The following is a 22,459-nucleotide window of genomic DNA, read 5'->3' as shown; positions in this document are numbered from 1 at the left end:
GACCCATCTGGCGGACCCTCCCCCAGCCATAACGACGCCGGCCCCGGCCGGAGAGGCGGCTGCTAGCCGACGGACCCCCCGCCTGGCGGTGGCGTGATCTCGGAGGTGCCGCTGGAGTGGCCCAGGTGGAGTAGCTGCTGGCCGGGCGATCCTGCCCATGTCCGGAGGGGTGCGGACCCGCACCGGGACTGGAGGTGCCCCGCCGAAGGGCAAAACAGACAAGCTGCTAAATAAAATGGCCGCCGACCAACTGACTGCGAGGCTGGACAGCGTGCTCGCAGCTATGGAGCGCATGGAACAGTCGCTCCAACTGACCAGAACTTCCTTAGAGTCCAAAATAGACGGTGTCGCCGTGGACCTGACCCACCTAAGGGATGACCACAGGAAACTGTCCGATCGGACCAAGACTCTGGAGGGTACGGTGAAGGAGATCGAACCTAAGGTCGCCCAGACGGACAAGCAAGTGCAGGACCTCCTGAACAGAGTGGAGTTCCTGGAGGACCGGGCCGAGGACGCGGAAGGGAGGGCGAGACGCAATAACATCAGGCTCGTGGGGGTCCCGGAGAAATGGGAAGGGAACCACCCTGCCCAGCATGTTGAAGACTGGCTCAGGACCCTGTTACCCGAAGGCACGCTATCACCCTACTTTGTGGTGGAGAGGTCACACCGAGTGCCGACGAGGCCCCACACCACCGGCGCTAACCCGAGACCGCTGCTCTTCAAGATACTGAATTATAGGGACCGGGACACGGTGCTGCGGGAAACCAGACGCCTCGGCGACATCCAAATAGACAATGCCACGATAATGTTCTTCCCCGACTACACTGTCCAAGTGCAACGTCAAAGGCACAACTTCATGGAGGTGAAGCGGCGACTCCGCACCGCAGGCCTTAAATATTCCCTGCTCTTCCCAGCAAAACTGAGAGTGGTGGCAGGGGACAAGACCTACTTCTTCAACACCCCCGAGGAGGTCAGCGAGTGGCTGGGCGAGGGCACGGACACGGCACCCAGACAGACACGAAGCGGTGAGGCGAGGCCAAGGTCACGCGGGCCACGGCGCCGCCGCAGGAACAAAGCACAGCAGTCTCAACGCCCGGAGGAGGGGCCACAACACTCTCCTCCGATGGACCAAATGCTCCGGGAACAACAGGATGCGCTCCGGAGAGTCTCCCAGTTGAGTACGTCGCCATCCCAGGAAGCGGCCCTAGATGACGGGCAACAGACAGTCCCTAGCGATGACGATGAAGCTGTATATGGGATTCCGAACTCTCAGATCTCGGTGGACCTGCCGGACGTCACACCGCAAACTGCTGACCTGTTTCACTGACTCCGTCAGAGTGCCATCTGTGAAGTATCTGCCATGGCGGGGGGGATGGCGGCAGGAGCTGACTGGACGCTGAGGCGCGGCTGATGCCTGCTGCTACTGGGGACATCTTCTCCCCCCCCTGCCTGCCGATTGGACAGTGGACAGCTGGAACAGTGAGTACTGCCCCAATGGTGCTGATGGACACATGGTGTGGTGGCAGTGGGGTAGTCTTTTGGCCCGTGCTCATCACATACCACCTCTGACCGCAGGCCACGGTCAATGGGGAGCCATTCTTGCCAGGGGCCCGGGAAACGCACCACACCTCTTTATACCCTTCCTCTACCGGGGCCGGCTTGAGAGGGGCCCCCCATGGGCCGAATGGCGCCACGTTCCGGAACACTGATATTGGCTGCCAGTTGCCTAGCTCATATGGCTCAGGGAAGGATCTTGATCCCCTTTCTTGACTGAACATCTGAACTGCCGAGACTGTGCTTAGCACACGTTACCCCCTAGACTTGAAAGGTTGTCCCTCTCGATCGAGAGTATGGACGGTGGCCCGTTTCGCCACTGCCCTTTTGGTATTTTAGTGGGGTTCACCCACAGCTGGTTATTGTTGTTCTTTGTTTTCCCCCTCCCTAATGTCTTCCTGAACATTGCTGAGTGTACCAAGGGGGGTGGTTGTGGGAGAGCTGGAAAAAGGGATGCAATGGATCTTCGCGGGGCTGCTGTTCGTGGATATGGTGGGGGTGAGTTCACTCTGCTAGAATGTCTGCGATAACGATATGCACCTGGAATATCAGAGGCATGCACACACCAGCGCGCCGTTATCAAATATATTCCTACTTGAAAAGGCAGCAGGTGCACATTGCACTCCTGCAGGAAACACATTTGTGCGGGGCGGAGGTGGCTGCGCTGCGTCGTAGATGGAGGGGACAACTGTATGCCACAGAGTACTCCTCGTTTGCCCGTGGGGTGCTATTGTGGGTGAGACCGGGCACCCCCTTCACAGTGTCAGATGCCCTCACAGACCAGGAGGGGAGGTACGTGTTGGTGAGGGGCCGCATGGATGGGCAACCAGTAGTTCTGGTGTCCGTTTACTCTCCAAACACAGACCAGGGGGGCTTTCTGGCGCGCATTTCGGAGAAGCTGGCGCCCTGGCATGGTGTCCCCTGGATACTGGGGGGGGGATTACAATACGGTGCTGGATCCCATGTTGGACCGCTCGGCCCCACCCAGGCCGGATGCAACATCTCTAGGAGCCACGAGAGCAGTCACACAGTGGGCGGCACAGTGGGATTTAAAAGATGCATGGCGCGCACACAACCCTAACACCAAAATATACTCTTATTACTCAGGGGCGCACGCGCTACACGTCCGCCTCGACAGGTACATGGTGTCATCAGACCTGCTGCCACACATCACTGATTCTCAATACCTTGGCCGAACGCACTCAGATCATAATCCACACACGCTGCGAATGGCTTGGGAACGCCCACATCCGCCCATCCCCACATGGCGTTTACAACCTGCCCTACTGCTGGATGCCCCCTTTCGAGACTCCCTGCAGGCTTGCGTAGCACAATACTTCACAGACAACTCGGGCACAGCTTCCTCCCCACAGGTCGAATGGGACGCCTTCAAGGTGGTGATACGGGGACACTGTCTGGGCACGCAGGGGAGTATGCAGAAAACACTAGAAGCTGATCTGTGCAGGGTGGAGGCGGACCTGCTCCACCGGGAGCAGGAAGCGGTGGCTGGGACGGGTGACCAATTAAACGAGGCCCGAGCGGAACATGCGGCATTACTGGAACGACTGAGACACATCAATTATGCGGCCCACTCGGCGCGCGTACACCAGCACAGCGACAAGCCCGGGAGGTTGCTGGCCTGGCTAGTCAGGCAAGAGAACCGCACGGAGCCGGTGTCCGCCATCCGAACAGTCGAGGGAGAGATAGTGTACACACAGAGTAAGATACACCAAGCCTTCGTGAGACACTACCAGGCCCTGTATAAGTCCCAGTTGAGGGTCTTCTTGGCGTCCATTGCAGATTACCTTGCAGATATACAACTGCCTTCCCTTACGAACGCGCAACAGGGGGACCTAGGAACACCATTCACCCAGGAGGAAATGCGCGAGGCCATTTTCGCCCTAACCAATGGCAAATCCCCTGGCCCGGATGGCTTACCTGCCGAACTTTTTAAAGCATGTTCAGACACACTGATCCCGGAGTTGCTCAAGGTTTATAACGCCGCGATCGAGGACTCGGCGCTCCCAGACACGCTTAATGAAGCCAATCTGGTCTCGCTTTTGAAGCCCGGCAGGGATGAAACATGCATGGGGTCCTACAGGCCACTAGTCATGTTGAACATTGACTATAAAATTTTCACCTCCTTGTTGGCCCGACGCTTAGCCTTAGAGGTCCCAAACCTAGTACATGATGATCAGAATGGTTTTATGCCAGCAAGGAGCACTTCCCGTAACATACGCCGCCTCTTCCGAGTTCAGGAAGCCACCACGTTGCATTGGCCGAGATCGGGGTGTCTAGTTTTAGACCTTGAGAAGGCTTTTGACTCCGTGGAGTGGCCCTATCTGGGGGCGGTGCTGGACAGATTTGGCGTGGGCGATGCTTTCGCGGACATGGTCGGACTACTTTACCAGCAGCCCAGTGTCCGGGTGAGGACGGGCAGGCTGCTCTCGGAGGCGGTGCGGGTGTGCAGAGGCACCCGACAGGGCTGGCCCCTGTCACCCCTTCTCTTCTCCCTGGCCATTAAGGCCCTGGCGGCTCTGTTGCGGAACAGGGGAGCAGAATGGGGGATCCCGCTGGCTGACGGGGTACACACAGTTTCGCTTTACGCAGACAACCTGCTGCTGTATGTGCGGGACCTTACGCAGTACCGGGCGCACTGTCGGACATTTTCCAGACATTTGAAGAAGTATCGGGTCTTAAGGTCAATTGGTCTCTAAGTCCGGAGTGTATTCGTTCAATCCGGACCTGCGGGAATGTGATGTGCACCTCGGAGGCGCTCGACTCACATGGTATCCCACCACTTTTAAGTACCTCGGAATGTATATATACAGGGACACGCAAAACATACTGGAGGGCAACCTGGTGCGCGCTATCTCCTCACTGCGGGCCCAGATGGCCTTCTGGAAGACTCTGCCACTGAATGTGCCCAGCAGGATTGCACTATCTAAAATGATAGCTTTGCCCAGGCTTCTATATCACTTTGCAAACATCCCACTGTATGTCCCCACAAAGATATTCCGTGACCTGGAATCAATGCTCCGCAGCCTGATCTGGAACGCTGGGCGCCCCCGCGTGGCACTGGTGAAACTGTACTCCCCGACTGCTGAGGGAGGGCTGGCAGTCCCTAATATGGAGCTGTATTACCTGGGTGCAGCTGCAATGGGTGACACACTGGCTTAGTGGCTCGCACCTCGACGACACGGCTACCGCTGACTACCAATGGACCCACACGCAGGTCTGCGCCTTGTTTCATCCCCTGACCAAGGGACCCCGCCCTCTACCCCTGCACGTGGCTGTGGCCCGTAAATGCTTCATCCGTAGCCTAAAACTGACCCAGGAAGTCAGGCCATATGCCCCTGCACTCCCCCTGGTGGGCACTCCCCGGAGGGGTGGAACGGTGACACCACGTATTCTGGAGAGCTGGACTGCGGCTGGGGTGGAGACCATGGGCGACCTCTATGCGGATGGGGCCATGCTCCCGTTTGCGGAACTGTCGGAGAGCACGGGTCTGCCGGCGGGGCAATTCCTGCTCCACGCGTCTATACTGCGGGCATACACGGAGTCCTGGGGAGATATCCAGGATGAGCCACCGATTCACCACCTAATGCAGTACCTGCATGTCATGGGCAACGGCTCCCACATCATTCGCTGGCTGGCGCAGGCCCTCCTCATGCACACACAAAGACCCACACAATCGATTAGAGACAAATGGGCGGCCCACCGAGGGAGGGACTGGACGGACAAGGAATGGAACCTGGTTCTGGCCAGCCCCGTGAATATCCCACGTAACTCCCGCTTCCGGACCATTCAGCTATACATACTGCACCAGGCATATTTATCACCAGACAGAATCAACAGATACTTCATGACCAACACTGCCACCTGTCCCAGATGTGACCTGCTAGGCGCGGACATCTTACACATGCTCTGGCACTGTCCCTTTCTAGTCACATACTGGGGGGAGGTGACATCTCTCCTGACGCTTAGCACGGGCCCGGGGTTACCGCAAACGTGGGAGGCTTGTATACTTGGGCTATACAAAAGAACCAAACTCAATAAGACACAAGCTAGGTTCTGGGATCTAGGCCTCATCACAGCCAAACGACTGCTCACCAAACACTGGAAACGGAGAGAACCGCCAATCCCCAAACACTGGTATGCATCCTTCACCAACTGGGCTAGAGCAGAAAGCACAGCACTACACCGGGAGGAGATAGCGGGCTTGAGGCAGTTCCCGATAGCACAACTCTGGGACGACATCCTGAGGTCCCTCCAGGGGGAGGGCACGGCCAGAGGGCTCACATAGAGACCGCTACAATTGAGATAGCACTGCTGGGGTAACAATGGCGATGACAGGAACGCAGGTTGTATCCCCCCCTCACGACACCCGCCCGCCGGGAGCGATGAAGATGTGGCGCCTGCGACCTGCAGGGAGCCTGCCTCCCCCCCGGACGCCCTGAGCAGCGACTGCACCATGCATCCAACATGCTGGCTGTGGGCACGGATGGCCACCCACACGAAGACTCATTAATCCGCGACGGATTGACACACACTCCCGGCCCCTCTCCGCGACACCGCTCCCGCAAGTACACTCTCCCCTCCCGCTCCCCATCCCACACATATCCCCATGTTCATTGTTTCGGACTCTTGTTCCCCAAACATAGCCATGACTTCCTTACATGCCCCACCTGGAAGATGTACCTGGACACATGTCCGGCCACGAGACCGGACGCGGGTGGCGTCTCCCAAAAACACAGCATGGCTATACCATTCATCCGTCAGGCGCATCGCACACTCCGTCGACAGCCCGTGGGGCCCTACCACTCTCAATGGCTGTCGTACACCACGACAAAAGCAGACTGAGCACTTGCACTGTTAACCCCTACTCCATTGCTGCGCCCCCAAGGACTGGCGCTCCGTTCTGTGGGTTTCAGTGTCGTGGATGCCGGACAGATACGCGATAGCACAGCTAAAGATTGGGACACACCGGTGAGAACCGATCTGTTCTGTTTGCAGAGTTAAACTGTTTACTTATTTAAAAAAAAGGTAAAAATAAGACGTCACTTGCAGACATAACTGTATAATGAGCACACGTGATACGGAAAATGTAATTAAAGTCTCACTCGCTGAGGGTACAATCGATGGAACGGTGCACCTTCCTCCATCCTCCCTTACCCTCACGATACATCGTAATGTTGCAGCCGGCCCACAGGGTTGTAGGCTTTGCTATATGTACTGCTCTATTGAATACTAATAAACGTCTTACCAAAAAAAAAAAAAAATGACTGCATGATAGCAATAACTGCATGAAGTTGAACGAAGGCGAAACAGAGATGATTATTTTTCGGAATAACCCCAACCTCTGGTCTCCAGCATGGCGGGAGACCAGAGCAGGAGGTGGGTGCCCCCACCCCCTGCACGTAAAGTTAAAAATGTGGGGGTGATCGTGGATAACACTCTCACATTTGGGGACCAGGTTGGCGGAGTGGTGTCAACAAGTTTTTTTAGTCCTCACTGAAGAGTTTCAGAACAGTTGTCTCGGCCCTCATTCTGTCCTGTCTGGATTACTGTACAACAGCCTGTATCTGACCATTAATAATAAACATTTTAACAGATTACAGATGGTACAGAATGTGGCAGCCAGGCTGCTTATGGGCACTCCGAGGTTTGTGTCGGTCAGAAATGGCTTACAATACCTTCACTGGCTCCCAATCAAACAACGAGCCCAATTCAAGGCTCTCTGTATGGTTTTAATGTCCCTGATGGAGACTGGCCCGGAAGACCTAAAAAGGCGCATTCAGTGGTATGTCCCCGGGAGAACGCTGTGCTCAATGGAAGCAAAGCGGGTGGCTGTTCCTAGGGAGAAAAAGGCTAACTGGGGTGGAAAGAGCTTTGTCCTTAGAGCCACCAATGCCTGGAATGTTATGTTATGTTATACTGTATTTCTAAAGCGCTCAGCTACTCAGAGTATCCCGGCGCTGCTACCCTAAACCCCCACGACCAGCTGAACTGAAAAATGGGCTTAACAGAACAGAAAAATGGGCTTAAAATAGTAATGTTTTTAGGTTCTTTTTGAAGACAGCCGGATCCTCAATCCTCCTAAGAGCAAGAGGAAGCTTATTCCAAGCTAAACCAGCCTTACAGGTGAAAGAGCAGCCCTCAAACCTCTGGCGTAAAAAGCGCGGGTTCTGAATAAGACGTTGGTCCGAAGACCGCAAGGTCCTGGAAGGAGTATAAAAAGAAAAGCGCTTCTGTAGATATAGTGGGCCCAGACCATACAAGGCCCGATGGACAATCACCAGCATTTTAAATTTTTAAACGGGCCTCGACAGGGAGCCAATGAAGGTGGCGGAGAAGGACCCGCACGCTCTGCCTGGAAGAGAGACCACGTAGGAGACGCGCAGCCGCATTTTGGACTACCTGTAATTTTTTTTTTTATCAGATAGCCTGGGCATCCCACTAAAAGCGCGTTGGAGTAGTCCAGCCGGGAGAGGATCAATGCCCGGACTACAGTTTCTTTAGCCTCATCCGGGAGAAGGGGGAGGAATTTGCGCAGGGTTTTAAGTATGCCAAAACAGATCCCTGTAAGTTTTTTGACATGTCGCAAAATTCAAATTTTCCTCGAACCAGACACCCAAGTTTTTTGCAAGGCCCTTGTCTGATTGGGGAGATGGAAAGTCAGTAGGCCACAGTCTGGATCGGAAACCCGCAGGAAAAGCTCCAAAAAGGAGCACCTCCGACTTTTCCTGATTGCACTTAAGTTGTGCATTGGCCAACCAGCGAAACACCGCGGAGAGACAGCGCTGAGCCGTGTTGACCGAGTCCTCGCCCCTTCTCCAGGTAAACAATAACTGCGTGTCATCCGCATAGGTCATCACCCTAGCCCCCAGTGACTCCGCCAGATAGACCAAGGGAGTCACAAAGATGTTAAACAAAAGGGGGCTAAGGTAGGAGCCCTGAGGGACACCAGTGGAGAGAGGGGAAGGGGACGAGGCAAACGGAGGGAGCCAGACTTGCTGTGACCTATCTTCCAAAAAGGATTGCAGCCAGCTCCACGCTGAACCCGCAATGTCGATGTCAGTAAGTCGATCCAGGAGGAGGGAGTGGGGAACCGTGTCGAATGCCGCCGAGAGATTCAGCATCACCAGAGCTGCTCTCCCGCCGGCATCCAAACAGTCCCTGATAGACTCAGCCACCTCCAACAATGCCGACTCTTTACTGTGGGCGGCCCGGAACCTTGATTGCGCGGGATGTAACGCGCCCAACATCGTCACGTAGTTGGTTAGCTGCAAGGTGACCGCCTTTTCACAGACCTTGGCCAGACTAGGTAAAAGCGAAATGGGTCTGTAATTACCGGGAAGCGAGGGGTCCAGGGTGGGCTTCTTAAGTAATGGGAGTAAAAGGGCCTGCTTCCAAGCAAGCGGGACGTATGCCTCGCAAATTGACTGGTTGATCAGAATATTAACTTCCAGATTAACCGTGTCGGCTAGGTCCGCCAACAGCCGGGCCGCGCAAGGATCATTGGGGGAACCAGATTTCAATGCCCCAAGGATTTTGCGAGAGGCCAAGAAGTCAATGGGGCAAAAGGCCGAGAAGGAATGATCTAGGTCCTTCGCCACACTAAGCCGCCGCTGGGGCCGGGGAGGCGTCGGGTTTTTTGGAAAAGAGTTTTGGATATCCCTGATTTTCACCCTAAAATGATTGGACAGAGTATTTGCCCATATGACTGAGGGCGTGGCCCCTATCTCCTGTGCACGCGGCGCCACAAAGCTCTGCACAATAGCAAAGATTTCCTTCACATTATTGTTAGCCCTGTCAATGCGCACGGCAAAAGAGGTGCTTTTTGCCACGGAAATGGCTGAGTAGTAAAGTTTCTGTTTGTCCCTAAGAGTCTGTTTGGCCCTAGGACAATAGCCACTGGCCCTCCATATTCTCTCCAAGACCTTACAATAGTGTTTGAGATCCCTCAACTCTGCATTGAACCAAGGCTTGGAGGGGGTTTCTCTCCCCAGCTTACGGGGGCCAGAGGCCGAAAGGCCCATGACAGCGTCACTAATCCAATTCGAGAACCTAGTAACGTTCTCCGGAAGGGTGCTCCCAAGTGTCGGGCGCGAAGCCACCAACTTAGCACTCAAAAGGGCCGTATCAATCTTTCTGACCTTCGGAACGCGGTGGTGGGAAGGTACATGGCGACCTTGTAAAGTCGTCCACGAAAAGAATACTGGAAAGTGGTCTGACCATGTAACCGGGAGAGGATTTTGGACCAGAACCGGAAAGTTGGAGCAGATAAGGTCCAGCGTATGGCCCCCCTTATGGGTTGGAGCCCTCACCCACTAGGAGAGCAAGGCTGACTGGAGAATATCCTGGTAATCAGCAGCGTCCGACGACTCTGCCGAGTCCAGGTGTAAATTAAGGTCGCCCAACAAAAGAAAGTTAGAAAACCTTAGGACTCTCTCAGCTATGGTGTCACCGCAGGAGTCCAAAAAGGCGCCCGCGGGACCTGGTGGGCGATGGAGTAGAGAGCCGCCCAAGGTGAAGTAGGGCGACAATTGCAGGCTAAAATCCAGAGCCTCACAACCCACCCAATTAGTGGGAGCTTCCCCCTGGAATACCCAGCAATCTCTATATAGTATGGCAACACCACCCCCTCTCCCCAGTGGACGGTCAAAGCGATGTATTTTATACCCGGGGGGGGTGGCCAGAGTAACTATAGGATTGGAAAAAGCATCCAACCAGGTCTCTGTAACAAATAGGAGATCAAGATCCGAGTCCAAGATCAAATCGGCGATGTCAGTATGGTGGCGTTTGAGAGATCTGGAGTTGATGAGGCAAGCTTTAAAGCTGGCCGGAGGGCGAGAATTTATGCACCGAGCCTCCGACCGGAGCTGAATGGTAGGAAGAAAGCCACAATCTGGACAAACCAGAGTACTCACCGGGTCAGCGGAAGATGTGAGATCGATAGCACAGCGTGGGCTTTGCAAGGACCTAAGTGCCGAACTGGAGTACTGAATGCGCGAATGACCTTCCGTTTTATCTAAAGTCTGCTATAGATTTCCTTTCATTTAGGAAAGGTCTTAAGACCTGGTTGTTTTCAGCTTAGTCTCAGTCTGGGCTCAGGGGTGGAGGGTACCAGGTAGACTGTGCTAAGCGCCAGGACACCCTTGGGTAACCGTGCGCTTTATAAACCCATATAACCTAACAATTCAAACTGCTTTCACACACATACAAAGCAGTGCACATGATTACCTTAACAGCAGCATACACTTCTACTCACCTCCCAGGCACCTCAGTTTACCTGGACTTGCACTGGCACGCATACCCCACATCCGCAAAGCTTCAGCCAGAGGCTGCACCTTCTCATTGCTCTGCCCAAAACATGGAATGACCTCTCACCACATCAGGGTCTCCTCATTGCTTCACAATTGCAGCAAGAAGGTGAAGTCCTGGCTCTTCGATTAAAATTCCTTAGGAGACTGCTGCCTTCCCACCTCCAAAGCACCTGGAACCCTCAAGGGTGATTAGCACGCTTTACAAATGCACATACCATAGCAGACTTGATTGATAATATTGGAGATATCAATAAATCAATCAGTGGGTCTTGTAAAGCGCAGCTTGTCTCCGGGGGGGAGGGAGGGGGGCGGCTCCAGGCACTGGTGGATAATGTGAGTCTCGGTCGGCAGGTGATGGCAGTCGAAAAGCAATGTTTTGAGCTGCTTCCTGAAGTCCTTCAAGTCTGTGGTGGTATGCAGGTGCAGGTCGGTTGTTCCAGGACTTGGCGGCGAGGTAGTAAAAAGAGCGGGCTCCCCAGTGGATACGACGAGTGGAGCGCGAGGCTGAAGGATCAGAGCTCTCTGGTCGGTTGGTGGAAAGAAAAGGCGGGTGTTGATGTAGGCGCGTCCTACATCTTATATCATTAGCGAAACAGATTGATCAGCAGCTTTCCCCATAGCACCGATGTTGCATCTCATGGTGATTGGTCCTACACCAACTTTTGTTCTCCAAGCGGCCAGCCCAGTCCCAATTTTTCAGGGTCATCAGTACACATAGGCACTTGCGTCCTGAAGATGGTCTTACAGATGCCTTCATTATAAAGACCAAAACGTTGACAATCTGACCCATTTTCTTTGTCATTAGTTCTTCCGGAAAGGTTCCTTGTATAGCCAATTATGTTGTTCCTGTTAGTCACTATGTGAAATGGGCTATGGCAAAAGTATCCATGATACAAAGATCCATAAACAAAGCATGTTAATTCCAGTTACTTTTGCCTTATTGTGAATTGTAGTTTGTACCCTTTTATATAACAGACATTTTTATATATTTTGACTCTTTGAAGTATACACTGTGTAGTATTGTTTTCCTTACTGAGTGTATCTCAGTTTTGGGTTTCATTCGTCGTTTCAGCAAATAATTTATTTTGTATATTTGCACTATTACCTAATCGTTTATATTAACCAAGCCTCCAAGGGTCTATTGGGTTGCCCATTGTTCTGCATAAACGGCAATGGTGCAATTTCATTATCTGTGCTAATATTTCACAATTGATTGTTCTGTAGACTACGCTCCCCACAAAACCCACACACATCTGGAATCGCTGGACTCCATACATTAAGGGCCACATTTCCTTAGTTAGCGTGCCAGGATTTAGTCTTTTACATTTGAGAAAAACAATAAAATGTTATGCATATTTTTTTTTATTGAAAATAGTTCCACATTTATCATACGTCTTCCTGATGCACTGATATTGTTTTTCTCCAATACATAGCCTGAAATGTGCCCATATAGTTTGTATGGGGCCCAAAGAGAGATGTGTTCTTGAACAACCTGTTGCCTAATTTATTAAAAAAAAGCTCCAGCACAGAGGTTCGCATGCATCCTGCCAGTGAGAGGGTTAACGTTTACTGACCCTGACGGTGAGTTACTTGTCAGTCTTTTACAAGGAGTCCCTGCCTCCCCTCTTTGTCTTTTATTTTATTTGAGTCTCTTTCATACACTGCTGTTTCATTTTTCCCCATTCTCTATTAAAAAAAGATATATATTTGTGTTTTCTGCAGGAATGACAGATATCAGATCTTTTATTTTATCAGATGTCAAAGAAGAGGCAGAAGAGTGTTTTATCAATCATCATGACTCCCAGGCACAGCTGAGCATCGATCATCTTTTAGGCAAGTAAATGGCGCCCAATAGTATTTCTCAATGGTATTTCAATTTCAATCGGACACCTATTGAGGCTTATTTTTACGTGATCTAGAGTTTGTGGTTGATAAACTATCTCTGATGTTCTTTGTCCGCTTATTTCAATAGTTGTATCAGATTAGTCTTGACGCCCACCGGTAATGTCCATGCCCCCAATCCCCCCTCACCTTTGTGCCACAGCACCTATTTCGGACCATGTTCTTTTATTGAAAATATGTAAGTCCTGTACATCAAAAAAATGCAACACCATCATATGCATTATGCATTTATTATTTACATTTCTAATTCCAGATTTTGTAAAGCATTCTGCCCCTGTGTTAGGAGACTGTTACACAAAGTATTACCTCTGAGTCATTATTGAGTTTTCACGGATCTGATAACATTTATAAAATCTGATAACATTTACGGATCACGACTACAACACCACCCTCTCCACCCCCCTGGACTCCATCACTTCTTCCTACATGTGCACCCCTTTGACTCTCAGCACTGAAAGGAGCCACCTCTGATCCTCGTCTGCCTTCTTGCTCCTAACAACTCTTAGGGACCTTTTGCAAGTTGCTTGGAGCAGTAGCCCGAAGGGGATACTGCTCTGGGTAACCACAAGTTTTGGTGCTTCTCCAAGCCCATAATTACCATGTCTAAACACTGGACCTGATCATTACGGGCCCAGAGACACTGGACCAAGAACAATCACTGGAGCTACGGTGCTGTGCGCGTGCTGTGCGCGGCCCCTCCTAGCCCTCATATGTAAGCATGGGGGTAGCAGAAGAAGCTCTCCCCAGGTAAAGAAAAAGAATGCCTTACCCCTCCACCCGTCCACTGGAAACTGAAATAGGCCTCAGAACATCTACATCTGCTCCAAGTAGGCTGTTAATGTTCAGATTTGAGAATGTTTTCTCCAGAAGCGGGATACTATGCAGAATTTGACCCAGTTGCACATGTTTCCTATTCCAGGGAAAACAACTTGTAATCCATGTTATCTCATACGGAGAAACTGTCTAGTATCGTAATTTCCATCCCAATGTTTACCCGTGGAGATAAGGGAAACTCTTACTAGGCCCTTAAGAGCAGAAACATGCCATCCTTATTTCTCTCTTTCGCTAGACATGTCAATACAGCAGCACACTTGACTGATCATATTGAAGGTATCATCAGCGAAACGGATTCATCAACACATTTTCGCCATAGCAACTGGGTTATAACTCATGGTTATCGGCCCTACAATAACTTTTGGCCTCCATGAGGTCAATCCAGGACCCTGTAGGTCTTCCATGATGTCTATATCTTGTCTCACTTTTCTTGGCCAGCCTCGTCTTACATATATCTGTTTACTCCAGTATTATTATCTTTTATAGATTCACATGCTTGAATCATTCCCCGTCGTCGAGATGGGAGTCCCTGTGAAATAAAAAAGTAATGCTTAGATAAATACAAAACAGAACAAGCATTAGGAATGCATTAGGGCTCGGGTTTGTTTTAAGTTAGAGATAATGGCATTGTAAATGGCAATGTGTTTTAGGCACTCTGCTTTACCGCTCTGCACTCTGCACTCTGCACTCTGCACTCTCAATCTGCACTCTGCACTCTCAATCTGCACTCTGCACTCTCAATCTGCACTCTCAATTTGCACTCTCAATCTGCACTCTGCACTACCACTCTGCACTACCAATCTGCACTCTGCACTCTGCACTACCAATCTGCACTCTGCACTACCACTCTGCACTACCACTCTGCACTCTGCACTACCACTCTGCACTCTGCACTACCACTCTGCACTCTGCACTACCACTCTGCACTCTGCACTACCACTCTGCACTCTGCACTACCACTCTGCACTACCACTCTGCACTCTGCACTACCACTCTGCACTACCACTCTGCACGCACTCTGCACTACCACTCTGCACTCTGCACTACCAATCTGCACTCTGCACTCTCAATCTGCACTCTGCACTACCACTCGCACTCTCAATCTGCACTCTGCACTACCACTCTGCGCTCTGCACTACCACTCTGCGCTCTGCACTACCAATCTGCGCTCTGCACTACCACTCTGCGCTCTGCACTACCACTCTGCACTACCACTCTGCGCTCTGCACTACCACTCTGCACTCTGCACTACCTCTCTGCACTCTGCACTACCAATCTGCACTCTGCACTCTCAATCTGCACTCTGCACTACCACTCTGCGCTCTGCACTACCACTCTGCGCTCTGCACTACCACTCTGCACTCTGCACTACCACTCTGCACTACCACTCTGCACTACCACTCTGCACTACCACTCTGCACTACCACTCTGCACTACCAATCTGCACTCTGCACTACCAATCTGCACTCTGCACTCTCAATCTGCACTCTGCACTACCACTCTGCACTACCACTCTGCGCTCTGCACTACCACTCTGCACTCTGCACTACCACTCTGCACTCTGCACTACCACTCTGCACTCTGCACTACCACTCTGCACTACCACTCTGCACTACCAATCTGCACTCTGCACTCTCAATCTGCACTCTGCACTACCACTCACACTCTCAATCTGCACTCTGCACTGCCACTCGCACTCTCAATCTGCATTCTGCACTCTGCACTCTGCACTACCACTCTGCACTCTGCACTACGACTCTGCACTCTGCACTACGACTCTGCACTCTGCACTACGACTCTGCACTCTGCACTACGACTCTGCACTCTGACTCTGCACTCTGCACTACGACTCTGCACTCTGACTCTGCACTCTGCACTACGACTCTGCACTCTGACTCTGCACTCTGCACTACCACGCTGCACTCTGCGCTACCAATCTGCACTCTGCGCTACCAATCTGCACTCTGCACTACCAATCTGCACTCTGCACTACCAATCTTCACTCTGCACTACCAATCTCCACTCTGCACTACCACTCTGCACTACCACTCTGCACTACCACTCTGCACTCTGCACTACCACTCTGCACTACCACTCTGCACTCTGCACTACCACTCTGCACTCTGCACTACCACTCTGCACTCTGCACTACCACTCTGCACTCTGCACTACCACTCTGCACTCTGCACTACCACTCTGCACTCTGCGCTACCACTCTGCACTCTGCACTACCACTCTGCACTACCACTCTGCACTACCACTCTGCACTACCACTCTGCACTACCACTCTGCACTACCACTCTGCACTACCACTCTGCACTACCACTCTGCACTACCACTCTGCACTACCACTCTGCACTACCACTCTGCACTCTGCACTACCACTCTGCACTACCACTCTGCACTCTGCACTACCACTCTGCACTCTACACTCTCAATCTGCACTCTCAAATTGCACTCTCAATCTGCACTCTGCACTACCACTCTGCACTACCAATCTGCACTCTGCACTACCAATCTGCACTCTGCACTACCAATCTGCACTCTGCACTACCAATCTGCACTACCAATCTGCACTACCACTCTGCACTACCACTCTGCACTCTGCACTACCACTCTGCACTCTGCACTACCACTCTGCACTCTGCACTACCACTCTGCACTACCACTCTGCACTACCACTCTGCACTACCACTCTGCACTACCACTCTGCACTCTGCACTACCACTCTGCACTCTGCACTACCACTCTGCACTCTGCACTACCAATCTGCACTCTGCACTACCAATCTGCACTCTGCACTCTCAATCTGCACTCTGCACTACCATTCGCACTCTCAATCTGCACTCTGCACTCACACTCTGCACTACCACTCTGCGCTCTGCACTACCACTCTGCGCTCTGCACTACCACTCTGCGCTCTGCACTACCACTCTGCGCTCTGCACTACCACTCTGCACTCTGCACTACCACTCTGCACTCTGCACTACCACTCTGCACTCTGCACTACCACTCTGCACTCTGCACTACCACTCTGCACTCTGCACTACCACTCTGCACTCTGCACTACCACTCTGCACTACCACTCTGCACTACCAGTCTGCACTACCACTCTGCACTACCACTCTGCACTACCACTCTGCACTACCACTCTGCACTACCACTCTGCACTACCACTCTGCACTACCACTCTGCACTACCACTCTGCACTACCACTCTGCACTACCACTCTGCACTACCACTCTGCACTACCACTCTGCACTACCACTCTGCACTCTGCACTACCACTCTGCACTCTCAATCTGCACTCTGCACTACCACTCTGCACTCTGCACTACCACTCTGCACTCTCAATCTGCACTCTCAAATTGCACTCTCAATCTGCACTCTGCACTACCACTCTGCACTACCAATCTGCACTCTGCACTACCAATCTGCACTCTGCACTACCAATCTGCACTACCACTCTGCACTACCACTCTGCACTCTGCACTACCACTCTGCACTCTGCACTACCACTCTGCACTACCACTCTGCACTACCACTCTGCACTACCACTCTGCACTCTGCACTACCACTCTGCACTCTGCACTACCACTCTGCACTCTGCACTACCACTCTGCACTCTGCACTACCAATCTGCACTCTGCACTACCAATCTGCACTCTGCACTCTCAATCTGCACTCTGCACTACCATTCGCACTCTCAATCTGCACTCTGCACTCACACTCTGCACTACCACTCTGCGCTCTGCACTACCACTCTGCAATCTGCACTACCACTCTGCGCTCTGCACTACCACTCTGCACTACCAATCTGCACTCTGCACTACCAATCTGCACTCTGCACTCTCAATCTGCACTCTGCACTCTCAATCTGCACTCTGCACTACCACTCACACTCTCAATCTGCACTCTGCACTGCCACTCGCACTCTCAATCTGCACTCTGCACTCTGCACTACCACTACCACTCTGAACTACCACTCTGCACTCTGCACTACGACTCTGCACTCTGCACTACGACTCTGCACTCTGCACTACGACTCTGCACTCTGCACTACGACTCTGCACTCTGACTCTGCACTCTGCACTACGACTCTGCACTCTGCACTACCACGCTGCACTCTGCGCTACCAATCTGCACTCTGCACTACCAATCTGAACTACCAATCTTCACTCTGCACTACCAATCTCCACTCTGCACTACCACTCTGCACTACCACTCTGCACTCTGCACTACCACTCTGCACTCTGCACTACCACTCTGCACTACCACTCTGCACTACCACTCTGCACTACCACTCTGCACTCTGCACTACAACTCTGCACTACCACTCTGCACTCTGCACTACCACTCTGCACTCTGCACTACCACTCTGCACTACCACTCTGCACTACCACTCTGCACTACCACTCTGCACTACCACTCTGCACTACCACTCTGCACTACCACTCTGCATTCTGCGCTACCACTCTGCACTACCACTCTGCACTCTGCACTACCACTCTGCACTCTGCACTCTGCACTACCACTCTGCACTCTGCACTACCACTCTGCACTCTGCACTACCACTCTGCACTCTGCACTACCACTCTGCACTCTGCACTACCACTCTGCACTCTGCACTACCACTCTGCACTCTGCACTACCACTCTGCACTACCACTCTGCACTCTGCACTACCACTCTGTACTACCACTCTCAATCTACACTCTGCACTACCACTCTCAATCTGCACTCTGCACTACCACTCTCAATCTGCACTCTGCACTACCACTCTGCACTCTGCACTACCACTCTGCACTCTGCACTACCAATCTGCACTCTGCACTACCAATCTGCACTCTGCACTCTCAATCTGCACTACCACTCTGCACTACCACTCTGCACTACCAAACTGCACTCTGCACTCTCAAACTGCACTCTGCACTCTGCACTACCACTCCGCACTCTCAAACGGCACTCTGCACTCTGCACTACCACTCTGCACTCTGCACTACCACTCTGCACTCTGCACTCTGCACTACCACTCTGCACTACCACTCTGCACTCTGCACTACCACTCTGCACTACCACTCTGCACTCTGCACTACCACTCTGCACTCTGCACTACCACTCTGCACTACCACTCTGCACTACCACTCTGCACTACCACTCTGCACTACCACTCTGCACTACCACTCTGCACTCTGCATTACCACTCTGCACTACCACTCTGCACTCTGCACTACCACTCTGCACTCTGCACTACCACTCTGCACTCTGCACTACCACTCTGCACTACCACTCTGCACTCTGCACTACCACTCTGCACTACCACTCTGCACTCTGCACTACCACTCTGCACTCTGCACTACCACTCTGCACTCTGCACTACCACTCTGCACTCTGCACTACCAAACTGCACTCTGCACTCTGCACTCTGCACTACCACTCTGCACTACCACTCTGCACTCTGCACTCTCAAACTGCACTCTGCACTCTGCACTACCATTCTGATAGATACATCTGCCGTGTGGATTCCTCACCTTGTGAATATCCCCTTGCGTCAGCAACATTCGGAAATTCTTTTTGTAGCTTCGCGCCGACGTGGATGCGGACGTCACAGAGACACGGCTCCGCTCGCGACTCCGCTGACGTCACCGACGCCTATAACAGGCCCACGCCGGCGTGATGACATCAGTTCCCTTTTTTCCGCGTCGTCGACGCTAACGGTTTTCAGGGATCGTACTGTAGCTTTACAGTAACTTTGTTACTATTATCCTGTTATTCTGTTTAACTTTATATTCTTCGAGATGTCGTCGAAGAAGACTGGTTTTAAGGCTTGCGGCGAATGTGGCAAGACTATGTCTATCACCGATCCTCATGATTGCTGTGTTGGTGCTTAAGTTCCGACCATGACGTCGAGGACTGTCCTTGCTGCAAGAAGATGACTCCGAAGGCGTTAAGAGAAAGAGAGACGAAACTCCTTGTGGCAAAACTTAAAAATAAGAAAGATAAGAAGTCTTCGAAGTCTCGAACTCGTCGGACGAGATCGAGGTCGAGGTCTCGATCGAGGTCACGCTCGGAGTCGTCTTCGGCTCACGCTTCGAAGTCTTCGAGGAAGAAGCACAAGAAGAGGAGCCATGAGTCACGTCATCACTCCGGAAAAGACTCTAGTTCAAGACCGAAGTCCCAGGTCAAGCTTCTGAGTAAGGAAGTGGTGGTTTCGGAGTCGGAACATAACTCTGTTGATGAGGCTTCACATCCAGGTTCACCCGAATCTCAGAAGCAGGTCCATTCTCCAGTTCCATCCAATCCTTCTGGTCAGGAGGATGAAGGTGAGGAGCAGGGGGCTGGTGAAGTCGAGGTTCCGGTGCCTGCGGGTTCGTCGACCCCGGTTCCTGGACTCGGTGAAGAGGTCGACGTCGTTTCGACTCCGCCTCCTCAGGAACGACCCAGAGATCCATATCCTGAGTTTCCAGCTCCAGGTCAGGATCCATCTCAGTTCTTGAACGCCATGTTTGGTGTCTATTCTTGGGCAATGTTCCCGTCTGGTGCACCTGTTGGTCCCACGGGTCCTATGGCATTCAACTTGGGTGTTCCCCAGGCTTACGCCCCTGCGCCCTTCATGCCTTTTATGCCGGCTATACCACCGCATTGGCATTTTCCGACACCACCGGTGTCGTCGACGCCGAAGCGCTCGACGCCGACTCCGTCGACGCCAGTCACATCGACGCCGATGCCTACGACTCCGAGGCAGGATTCTGTCCGACCTCGTGTTGAGAAGCCTCGTCCGACTTCGGGTTCGACGCCGGCTCCGACCCCGTCTGAGTCGATTCCGAACCCGTTGGCTTCTGCTGTGAAGGAAAGGTCTCTGAGAAAGGCCCAGAGACATCTGGAAGAGGAAAGGTATCAATATTCGGATACTGAAGAAGGGGAGTTACAGGATTCTGAGGATCCTTTTGAAGATTTGTGTGAGGCCAGTGGGCTTGAACTGTCGCCTGAGTGGGAGTTGGCATCAGTGTCAAATGTACCATCAAAGGATGTGGTGCCTTATCACACTGTTATTAAAAAAGCAGCGAGTCTATTGAATATTACTCTGCCTACTGCTGACTATAAACCTAATATTTTAACTGAGGTTCTTCATTCTCAGTAATTGAGCCTGTGTTACCCTTCAACGAGGCCTTATCTGAGCCCATCTATGAGGTGTGGAAGAAGCCTTTATCTGCTCCTGCAGTTTCAAGAACAGTTGCGAGGAGATACAGAGTGGCACCTGAGGACCCTGCGTTTTTATCAATTCATCCCTTGCCTGAGAGTTTGGTGGTGCAGGCTGCTTGCTCAAAGAAATCTGCTGGTGCTTTCCCACAGGTTCCTGGGGATAAAGAATCCAGAAAGCAAGATCAGAGTGCCAGGAAGGTCTTCTCTTCAGCCAGTATGGCGTTAAAGTCAACCAACGCAACATGCCTGATGGGGAGGTATATCCATGCCTTGATGGATTCTGTCAAGCAGCTAATTCCGAAAATTCCTGAGGATGACAGGAAGGATTTTCAGGAAGTGATATCAGACACTCAAGCAGCTGCGAGACAGGTGATTCAGAGTGGCCTGGACACTGCTGATTCGGTGGCAAGGGTCATGGGCTCCTCCGTGGCCACCAGGAGGGCTGCCTGGCTTAAGTCATCGGAGTTCTCTGCGGACGTCCAGTCTGCTTTGTTGGACTTGCCTTTTGATGGCTCAGGATTGTTTGGCAAGAAGGCTGATGCTGCCTTGGAACGTTTTAAGGACAGTAGGGCCACTGCAAAATCTTTGGGTCTTCAGTCCAGAGGTGTAGGAAGGTGGATACCTGACTATGGTTGCCCCCAACTTTTTGCCTGGTGTTTTGCTGGTTTTCCGACTTAGTTGGCCTGGGACCCTGCCAATCAGGACCCCAGGCCTACTGCTCTCTCTCTAAAATGGATTCCATGTACCTTAGGTACATTTCCAATTGGTACTGGGCCACCTTATCAGACCCTGTAACTCAGGGCATAGGTGTACCCAGGGCCTACCAGGGGCTGAAGCATGTATTATGCCACCCCTGACTGGCCATCTAAATCTGACACAACTGGCTGCACGACAGCTGGGGCAAGGTGGTGTAATCACCCTTTGCTGTAGATATAGTGTACCTATATCTAACCCTAAAATGGACACACAGATTCCTATCAGTCACTCCTATGGCAGGCCTTGACAATCCTGAAGGCAGAGTGCTTGGAATCGTGTGAGATGGTGCTCTGGCATGAGCTGAGCCCGTTTGCAGCTTGCGGAACCAAGTCCTAATAGCTGTTCCATGATAACGCATACCATATACTCTTAAGTGCATTATAATCCTCGCGGTTAAATGCTATCTTTGGTATCGCTTTATCAAAACATGTCGAGTAAGGTGTCATACGAATTGGAATACTAACCCCTCGCCAATTCTGGCGACGGGGTTAGCATTCCACCCTTCTAGAGGGACACGACATGTATGTAACTGTGAACCCCGGTTAAAGTTAACTCGAGCCTCAGCATCACAAAATGGATGCTGCCACCACAGACACAAGTCTGGCCCCCTGCAGCTGGGAGTCCTTCCAGCGAGGGGAGCTTGGACAAAGGGTTTCCTATCAGGGGCGGTGCTAGCATCATCCCAGACAGGGTTTTGCGTATCCTGGGTAGGCAGGGCTTTACAGGAAGGTGACTGCAAGTGGCACCCCGGTGCTCACTATGCATAGGCCGGCTAGAACCAGTTTCAGGGGCACACCAGCCCCTGAGCTGGGGAAAGTCCGGCATGGGAGAGGGGTGTAACCACCCCCCTTCCTGGTCCCACCCCTAGGGCAGGACCTAGTC

General features: G+C 52.2%; 1 protein-coding gene across 5 annotated transcripts in view; it reads left to right on the top strand.

Moving 5' to 3' along the window:
• The window catches only part of LOC147700313 (uncharacterized), a 219,494-nt gene that overhangs the window by 71,485 nt on the left and 125,550 nt on the right, over positions 1-22,459 (top strand). For 4 of the 5 annotated variants that reach the window (XM_086935683.1, XM_086935685.1, XM_086935686.1 and 1 more), the window contains exon 4: positions 12,606-12,716. In XM_086935683.1, the coding sequence (XP_086791809.1) occupies positions 12,606-12,716 (111 nt within the window). Of the gene's footprint in view, positions 1-12,230; positions 12,465-12,605; positions 12,717-22,459 lie in introns of those variants that run through there. The other variant, XM_086935687.1, reaches the window with a different exon arrangement.

Source organism: Lissotriton vulgaris, chromosome 8 (genome assembly GCF_964263255.1).
Source record: "Lissotriton vulgaris chromosome 8, aLisVul1.2, whole genome shotgun sequence".
Lineage (NCBI taxonomy): Eukaryota > Metazoa > Chordata > Amphibia > Caudata > Salamandridae > Lissotriton > Lissotriton vulgaris.
Note: the sequence above shows the minus strand (reverse complement) of the source record. Positions and strands in the feature narration are given on the sequence as shown.